Genomic DNA, 9,827 nt, shown 5'->3' on the forward strand with positions numbered 1-9,827 from the left:
GGTTAGTAAGAGAAGTTGTGCCCCTAGAGAACCTGAGAATCACCATGTTGGCCAGGCTTGTCTCGAATTTCTGACCTCATACAATCCACCCGCCTCGGCCTCCCAAAGTACTGGGATTACAGGCATGAGCCACCGCTAAAAATACAAAAATTAGCCGGGCGTGGTGGCACACGCCTGTAGTCCCAGCTACTCAGGAGGCCAAGGCAGGAGAATTGTTTGAACCTGGGAGGTGGAGGTTGCAGTGAGCCGAGATCATGCCATTGCACTACGGGCTGGGTGACAGAGCAAGACTCCATCCCAAAAAAAAAAAAAAAAAAAAAAAAGAACCTGAGAATCATAGAGTTGGAAGATGTTTGGCATTAAACTGATTCAACCTTCATATGTGTGAGTTTTCTCAGTGTCCTAGGATAGATGTTTGCTACCTTCTTGAACATTCCTGGAAATTGAGGAGTGACTTCTTTGCTGAGATAGTCAGTACCATTGAAATGGCCATAACTATTTGAAATGTATTTCTGTGCCTCTTCTACCTGTGGTCTTTGTTCTTTCCTGTGTGGCTACATAGAATGTATCTTCTAGTGGCCGGGCGCGGTGGCTCAAGCCTGTAATCCCAGTACTTTGGGCGGCCGAGACGGGCGGATCACGAGGTCAGGAGATCGAGACCATCCTGGCTAACACGGTGAAACCCCGTCTCTACTAAAAAAATACAAAAAAACTAGCTGGGCGTGGTGGCAGGCGCCTGTAGTCCCAGCTACTCGGGAGGCTGAGGCAGGAGAATGGCGTAAACCGGGGAGGCGGAGCTTGCAGTGAGCTGAGATCTGGCCACTGCACTCCAGCCTGGGCGACAGAACGAGACTCTGTCTCAAAAATTAAAATAATAATAATAATAATAATAATAATAATAATAATAATAATAAAATGTATCTTCTAGCTAGGGATGGTGGTGGACACCTGTAATCCCAGCTACTCGGGAGGCTGAGGCAGGAGAATCGCTTGAACCTGGGAAGTGGAGCTTGCAGTGAGCTGAGATCGTGCCACTGCACTCCAGCCTGGGTGACAGAGTGAAACTCCATCTCAAAAAAAAACAAAAACAAAAACAAAAAAAACCCAGGAGAATGTGTTGCTCAGTTCTGAACCTGCTGCTGAGTAGACCTAAGTGGAATGAGGGTTACTGAGGTAGGAGGCGGAACTCGACCCCAGGGGTGGTGTTCGCACATTGGACTAAATTGAGGACTAGCTAAAACAGGGAAAAGGTGAAGCAGCGTTTCATAAAGCATGCCCACCAGAGTGTCATATTTACTGTGGCTATGGCAACACCTAGGAGTTACCACCCCTTTCCATGGCAATGACCTGGCAACCCAAAAGTGACTACCCTTTCCCTAGAAATTTCTGGGTTAACTGCCCCTTAATATGTGTGCAATTAAAAGTAGGCAAAAATATGACTGCACAACTGCCCTGAGCTGCTACTCTTTGCCTATGGGGTAGCCCTGCTCTGCAGGAGCAGTCACGGAGCTGCAACAGGACTGGAGCTGTAACAGGACTGCTTCAACAAAGCTGTTTTCGTTCACCATCGGCTCGCCCTGAATTCTTTCCTGGGCAAAACCAAGAACCCTCATGGGCCAAGCCCCACTTAACACACTTGCCCTGCCTCAGTATCATCAACTTGTCTAGACATGATTTATTTTCTTTTTATTTTTGAGGCAGAGTTTCGCTCTTGTCACCCAGGCTGGACTGCAATGGTGCTATCTCGGCTCACTGCAACCTCCACCTCCCAGGTTCAAGCAATTCTTTTGCCTCAGCCTCCCAAATAGCTGGGACTACAGGCGCCCGCCACCACGCCCAGCTAATTTTTTGTATTTTTAGTAGAGATGGAGTTTCACCGTGTTGGCCAGGCTGGTCTCAAACTCCTGACCTCATGATCCGCCTGTCTTGGCCTCCCACAGTGCTGGGATTACAGGCGTGAGTCACCGTGCCTGGCCGACATGATTTCTTTTCATGTCATCCAATCAAATTAGCTTTTGTGGCAGCTGTAATACGTCACAGGCTCATAGTGCACGTCCAGTCAGCTGAGAATCCCAGATTTTTTCTCATGTTATTACTGCCACGCTATCCGTAGTTGACTATCCACTATGTTATTATTTTTTTTTTTTGAGACAGAGTCTCTCTCTGTTGCCCAGGCTGGAGTGCAGTGGCACATTCTCAGCTCACTGCAACCTCTGCCTTCCAGGTTCAAGCAATTCCCGTGCCTCAACCTCCCGAGTAGCTGGGATTACAGGTGCCTGCCAACATGCCTGGCTAATTTTTTTATATTTTTAGTAGAGATGGGATTTCGCCATGTTGGCCAGGCTGGTCTCGAACTCCTCACCTCAAGTGATCTGCCCATCTCGGCCTCCCAAAGTGCTGGGATTACAGGCATGAGCCACTATGCCCGGCATTATTTCCATTATTTTTAATGTTTACTTACTGTATTTCTAATAAGTGAGGGTACATCTGTGTACGTGGATTTATATCTTAGAACTACTTAATACTCTATGATTTCTCAGCAATTTTATTCATGGAGTCTTATTTTAATCCACAGGATAATCTTGGGAGATATCTAGTATCCTAATCACTATAATTTAGAAATAGAGGCTGGAGGCAGTGGCTTGCTCCAGGCCATCCATTTAGTAAGTGGAATGGACACTGAATTCAGGGTTCTTATGGCACCTGTCCAGTCTTCTTTTGAAGGAGGAAAATAGAAAATGAGCTTTCAGTTCAGTGGGACTGATAAGGAAAGGTTTTCTGGAGAAAGTGAATATTTAGTGGATTTTGGTAAGTGAGGAAGAAGCAAGCACCAGAAGATGGGGGAGGGTCGGGAGCGGCGGCTCACACCTGTAATCCCAACACTTTGGGAGGCCAAGGCAGGAGAATTACTTGAGGCCAGGAGTTCAAGACCAGCTTGGGAAACACCCATCTCTACATAAAACAAAATAAAATAATTAGCAGAGTGTGGTGGTGTGCACCTGTAATTCCATCTACTCGGAAAGCTGAGGCAGGAGGGTGACTTGAGCCCAGGAGTTTGAGGCTGCAGTGAGCCATGATTGTGCCACTACACTCCAGCCTGGGCAACAGAGTGAGACCCCAACTCTAAAAACCAACCAACCAACCAACCAACCAACAAAAAACAGGTAGAAGAATGTGGGATGGAGGTGAGGGGGGATGAATAAGCAGGCAAGGTGTTTGAAGAACAAGTTCTTGGACAGATTGGGCTTCTGAGATGAGACAGATTCACGACCCTGGGGTGACCCTGGGGTGACCCTGGCCACCTGGGGTGCTTTTCTGAAAAACTCACTTGCTGGGGCCCCACCTGCAAAGATTCTATCAGTAGTTTGGAGGTGGCTCTCTGTATTATTTTCACATCTCCACCTGTAATTCTGATGTACGGCCTGGGTTGCAAACTACTAGGTTAGGGGCTGGAGGTCATTTAACTAGAGAGAATGGTCTAGGAGTCCTTATTGTGGAAAAATGAGCTAGGCAGGTAGAATTGGAAGGGGAGAGAGGGGACAAAGCAAGGAAAAGAATGGTACAATATGAGTTCTTTGGAGGAAGCACTTTTTTTTGTTTTTGTTTTTGTTTTTTTTTGGAGACGGAGTCTCGCTCTGTCGCCCAGGCTGGAGTGCAGTGGCACGATCTTGGCTCACTGCAACCTCCAGCTCCTGGGTTCAAGCGATTCTCCTGCCTCAGCCTCCTGAGTAGCTGGGATCACAGGCACGTGCCACCATGCCCGGCTAATTTTTTTTTGCCTTTTTAGTAGAGACAGGGTTTCACCATGTTAGCCAGGCTGGTCTGGAACTCCTGACCTCAGGTGATCCGCCTGCCTCGGCCTCCCAAAGTGCTGGGATTACAGGCATGAGCCACCGTTCCCGGCCAGAAGCATCTTTTTAAATTAAATTTTTAAAATTGAGAGACACGGTCTCACTGTGTTGCCCAGGTGGGTCTCCAACTCTCAGGCTCAAGTGATCCTCCCACCTCAGCCTCCCAAAGTGCTGGGATTACAGACATGAGCCCCTGCACCTGGCCAAGGAAACATTTTGATGGAAAGCTCTGCAGGTTTCTGAGCAGGAGGGTAACATGTTTTAAGTCCCTGTGGCAGACACATGACTGTGAGTCGGAATCACCCCGCATCCTTTCTAAAGCCGGACTCTCTATTCATCCCTCGAAACAGGATTCTGTCAGTGCCCTCACTTCCCTTGCCCACACCACCTCTTTATCTTAAGCTGTTTCTGTGGTTTCAGATGCATCACTTTTCCCCTTTGCTGCTGAATCGGGTTATCTCTCCCATTTTTGCTCTCCCTGTGCTTGCAGCAGTGTTACAAAAATTGTGGACATTCACTTCAGAGTTTTATCATCTTTATTTTCAATTTGCTAGACCAGGTTGCTTTCCCCTATATGAGGGAGTGCTAATCTCTGATTGGTGGGTACCAAGCCACATCCTGGCCTGTGTGGGGTACTATGGAGGAAGGAGATAAGACCCAGACCTCTGGCAGCTCCCAGTTTAGCAGGGGAGACAAGATAACACGTGAAAACAAACAGAGCACATTGAAAAGGCCACAGGTCAAACCGATGCAGGGAAACCCCTATCATTAAAGATCTAAGCCCTGAGGCCTCCCTGCTCATCTCCAGGCTCAGAACCTTTTTGAGTCTTCTTTGACCTCATTTAGTCTTTCTCTTCCATCTCTTTCCTGTTGGTTTATCTCCAGCATCAACCGCTAGAGCAGTGTCTAGGTGTTGCTTTGAAGCTTGTATCAAGATTTCTCTAGGACTCTCTGCTTCAGCCTGGCCATCCCCAACTACCAACCACATCACAAGGACTGGACTTGTATTAGCTACACTGCTTCTCCAGCCCGATGGTGCTGCTTCTTTTTTTTTTTTTTTTTTAGATGGAGTCTCGCTCTGTTGCCAGGCTGGAGTGCAGTGGTGCGATCTCAGCTCACTGCAACCTTCGACTCCCAGGTTCAAGCAATTCTCCTGCCTCAGCCTCCTGATTAGCTGGGATTATACGCACGTGCCACCATGCCCAGCTGAGTTTTTTGTATTTTTAGTAGAGACAGGGCTTTCCCATGTTGGCTAGGATGGTCTCGGTCTCCTGACCTCAAGTGATCCACCCACCTCAGCCTCCCAAAGTTCTGGGATTACAGGCATGAGCCACCGCGCATGGCCGGTAGCTTCTATACCTAACTAACTACTTCTTCCTGCATCTCTGAGTTATGCTCCTTTGAGTAGGAAAAATCAGTCAGGAAGGGATACCAAGCTGGTGAAAGGCATTTTTTCAAAGTCCCAGTCCTGGGCTGGGTCTGAGGATTTCTGAATCCGGATGGGAGCCTTCCTGCTCCGCCTCTCCCAGGCTTCCCAGCGCCTGTGTAACCCTGGCCATCTCCGAAGGTCCAGGGAAACTGCTACTCCGTAGTGAAGTCCGAACTTGGCATCCCCTCTCCCTGACTCACACCCCTGTCCTCATTTGTCCCCTCTGCTGTGTCTTTGCCTCTGCGTCCCAACATGGAGGAGCCCTGATTCCTTAGCACCTGCAGCCCTCTCCCAAATGCCCTGCGCACCACCGAAGAAGAGAAATAGAAGAGCAGGGGGTCCAGACTGGCGTTGAGTGAACTGAACACCACCGCTATCGACCGCCACCAGGGGCTTTTTCTCTGGTGATACCCCACCAGGTGGGACACGTTGTAAGGTCCGAAGCACACCAGGAAATTGAGCAGCGTCACCACAGCCAGCCCCATGGCTCGGCGCCGTTTCTGGGCCCCCACATGGGGCTGGGAGAGCATGATCCACACAAAACGCCAGTAGCAGAAGATGGTGACCGCCATGGGGATGAAGAAGAGCACCAGGCACAGCTCCAGCCGCACGGGCAGCACCACGTCCAGCTGGTGATCGGTGAAGTTCTCGTAGCAGGTAATTTCATTGCCACTTCTGGCCTGCTCAGTCGTGTTCAAATACTGAACAATGATCACAATGGTGCAGTGACCAAAGGACATACCCCAGGCCACCAGAGCTGCAATCACTCCATACAGAGGCCGGCGGGAGAGCTTGTACTGCACGGGGAAAGCCACGCCCAGGTAGCGCTCAATGCTGATGCCCGCCAGCAGCCACGTGCTGCAGTAGATGCTGCTGTAGAAGCCGAAACTCGTGAGGGCACAGACGATCTCGGGCAGGTACCAGCGGAAGTTCGATGCGGCCTCGATGATCTTGAAGGGCAGCAGCAGCAGCAGGAGGAGGTCCGCCAGCGTCAGGCTGAGCAGGAGGATGTGCACGGGTGCAGGCTGGGGCTGGCGGACCCGCCCCACAAAGGCCCGCAGGGCTAGGATGTTGGCAGGGAGGCCAGTGAGGAAGATGATGATGTAAGCCATGAGGATCAAGGAGCTCTTCCAGTCTGGCGGCATCCTGGAGGGGAACAAAAAAGGGCGGGGTCAGGGGGTCTCACTCACAGCCTGTGCAGCCAGCTCTTGTTCAGGATGCAGACATCCTCCCCGGCACCGTCCCCTTCCCAGGACAGTGCTTTCTGATGCCACCACGGCTTGCTCACACCACCTGCTCAAACTACCCAGAGCAATTATTGACTTTGCCTTGGGCGGGATATTAAGCAGTAGTGATGATGTTTGCCATCATGTGTCTCTGGGGGAGACCAACCCGTGGCTTCCCGAGGGAATTCCCCCTCCATTTTCCCTAGCCTTTCTCCTCCTATCCTCACAGATACAGGAAGCTACTGTTATCAGTTTCTAACTTTACTCAAGTCCCTGTCTCAGACAGAGACCTGCAGGAGAGAAAGGCATCAGTGTGGGGAGAGAGCTGTAAGACGTGTGTCAGGATAACGAGGCTGTGGGGCCCCAGGCGCTGATGCCCAGTGCCAGCTCTCCACAGGACCCAGGTGCCCAGCCACCAGCCCAGCTTCCTACCTCCCTTCCTCTGTTTTGCAGGGCACAGATTCTTCCCCACCTTGTCCTCCTCTGTCCAACACCAAACTGGGACTCTAGAAAAGGGGAAGCGGGAGCCGGGCGCAGTGGCTCACACCTGTAATCCCAGCACTTTGGGAGGCCGAGGTGGGCAGATCACCTGAGGTCAGGAGTTTGAGACCAGCCTGGCTAACGTGGTGAACCCCATCTCTACTAAAAATACACACCCAAAAAAAATATTAGCTGGGCAAGGTGGCGGGCACCTGTAATCCCAGCTAATTGGTAGGCTGAGGCAGGAACCTGCTTGAACCTGGGAAGCGGAGGTTGCAGTGAGTCAAGATCGTGCCATTGCACTCCATCCTGGGCAGTAAAAGCAAAACTCCATCAAAACAAAACAAAACAAAACCAAAAAAATGGAAAAGGGGAAGCTGAGAGGCTTAGAGGAGGGTGGAGGGGAGGAAGGATGAACCAGCACTAGCCTTAGGAGGAAGGCTTATCCCCAGAAGACCTTAGAGAAATATTCAGAAAAGCCCACAGGCTTCACTGGCCCTTGAGCCTGACATTCTGACCATAAATAGAACTCGTCTTCTTCACAGGGTAACTCAGTTTCCACTTGGGGTGTCACCCTTGCTGGCCCCCAGCCCTGGTCCTGTCCCTCCATCCTCTCTCCAGCCTTGATTTCCTGGCTGTTTCCTTGCTCCTCACACTAGCTCCTGTCTCTGGATATGAGCCTTCCATTTGGTTCTGACATCCTTCCTCCAGTCCCCTAGAACCTTCCCCTCAAATCTGATCCTGGCCTCTCTTCCCAGAGCACAAGTACTACACTAGCTGCCTTGCCTTGTGTTGTTCCGGATAGATGGCTTCTTGGGATTGGTTCTGAAGGGAGGTCTGCAAGCTTCCGGGAGAGAGGAACAGAGCTTTAGCCCCTGCTTCTGTCCATGCTATGCAGGAAAAAATGGTGAGGAACCTGGTTGGTAGGAAGCATTTATACCAGCACCAGCCACGTGACCAGAGAAAGGAAGGTCAGTCTTTAAGCAATATTTCCTCTCAAACCCAAAGGAAAAGCCCAGCATCTTTATTCTCTCGAGAGAATCTTCACTCTTGACTTCCAAATGCAGATTTTTCTGTCCTTAATTCCTGATTAAAATAAAAATTGCCCGGAATTTTTCTTTTTTTACTTCTCAAGTCAGATTATTTTCTCTTCTCAGGCAGTTTCTTCTGTCATTCTGCTCATTCTCAGAAATGAGCTTTCCCTTTTGAGGGTGAGTCTTGCTCTCTCTTAGGCTGGAGTGCAGTGGTGCCATCTCAGCTCACTGCAACATCCGCCTCCTGTGTTCAAGCGATTCTCCTGCCTCAGCTTCCCTGGGATTACAGCCACCTGCCACTACGTCCAGCTAATTTCTGTATTTTTAGTAGAGACGGGGTTTCACCATGTTGGTTGGTCTTGAACTCCTGACCTCAAGTGATCCGCCTGTCATGGCCTCCCAAAGTGCTGGGATTACAGGCGTGAGCCACTGCACCCGGCCCTCCTTCCTTTTCTTCTTCAATTTTTTTTACTTTCTCTATGGTCTCCTGCCCTCTGCCCCCAACACATTTCTTTTGCCCACCCTGGCCTGCATCTCGTTATGGTAGAAATGGTGTGGGAGTTACAGTTATGCAGATAGATATGGGCTCAAATCCAGGTCCCTTCATTACAACCTTGGGGCAGATCAGTTTCCTGAACTCTAGTTTCTTATAGTCAAGTGAGCATGTGAATTCTGACATCCGAGGACTTCTGCGAGGATTCAGTGAGGTTGTGTATGTAAAGCACGTACTAGATGCCCGTTAGTGTTGCCTCGTCCCAAGCCTGTAACACAGCTTCGTAGAGAGTGAGCCGCTTGGTGCAGCCTCCAGAGGCTCAGGGCATGGACGTGCCATCTCTCTTGGGAAAGTGTCAGGAATTCAGGAGGCCTGAGTTCACGTGCCTGTGTGGCTTTTCGTCAGGGAGTGGCACTCAGGCTCCATTCCTTTCCCTGATAAAGTCCCACTGTTTCCCCCTCTCTGACCTCGGTAGCCCCAGGTTAGAAGCTCCTGAAGGTCTCTTTGAAAAGCACACCTGAGGAAGCAAGGATCGTCGGAACGTGTTTTCCTCTTGACCTAGAGAAGTCGAGGGAAGAAGTTTCTGTTCTGCCATCTGTGGCCTGATTCCTGCTCACAGAATCCCCATTCTTTCCCTAGGACATACCTATTTCCTATCGTTTGCCATTCATTCATTCATTCATTCAGTCAGTCAGTCAGTCATTTATTCTTTTTGTGGTCTAGAAGGGTCCAGATATTTTGATATTTATCTTTTCTTTCTCGTCCACTCTACTCTCCTCTGAAGGTGTTCTAGTTCTTTATTTCCTTCCCCCCAGCACACGTCACTTCTCAGATCAACAGGAGAACTAAGAGAGACCGTTCTCTGTTATTGCCACCAAATTTATTTGTGTCATTTCGCTTTTATGATTTTCTATAAACATGCGTGAGGATCTGGATTTAATTGCGGAATCCAGGAAACTCATTGGAAAACAAGTGTTGAGGAGTGGGACTGCCTCTCTGTCTCTGCCCGTCCTTCTCCCCCCCACCTCCTGCCTTTCGCCATCACTATCCTGTGTCCCCCTGTGGAAGATGCCCCAGCGAAACCCCCTCTCCGTGTTCACAGCAGTTATGAAGGGAGCATCACCAAGGAAGCTTTCAGTCTCACAGTTCACGATGTCCACCTATGTCACAGGAAAAGGAAATCCAACCTCTCAGACAGAGTTCAAGGGGGCAAACTTTCACAAGAACAATATCCTTCACAGTTCCTTCCAAGTGCAGTTTTCTCTCGCCATCTTTACAATGAGGCTTGCCATCACAGGAAGTTGGATCCATTGT

General features: G+C 49.8%; 1 protein-coding gene across 2 annotated transcripts; it reads right to left on the reverse strand.

Moving 5' to 3' along the window:
* Positions 1 to 4,369: 4,369 nt before the first annotated feature.
* Positions 4,370 to 7,901, reverse strand: FFAR2 (free fatty acid receptor 2). Of its 2 annotated transcripts, none has more exons than XM_031659641.1 (2): positions 7,773 to 7,901; positions 4,370 to 6,426 (listed from the first exon to the last, which is right to left on the reverse strand). In XM_031659641.1, the coding sequence occupies exon 2, from the start codon at positions 6,423 to 6,425 to the stop codon at positions 5,433 to 5,435; it is 993 nt and encodes a 330-aa protein (XP_031515501.1). In that variant the 5' UTR covers position 6,426; positions 7,773 to 7,901; the 3' UTR covers positions 4,370 to 5,432. The 2 variants fall into 2 exon arrangements, with proteins under 2 accessions (XP_031515501.1, XP_031515502.1); XM_031659642.1 differs by lacking the exon at positions 7,773 to 7,901 and adding an exon at positions 6,939 to 7,132.
* Positions 7,902 to 9,827: the final 1,926 nt, after the last annotated feature.

This window comes from Papio anubis, chromosome 20, assembly GCF_008728515.1.
Source record: "Papio anubis isolate 15944 chromosome 20, Panubis1.0, whole genome shotgun sequence".
NCBI lineage: Eukaryota > Metazoa > Chordata > Mammalia > Primates > Cercopithecidae > Papio > Papio anubis.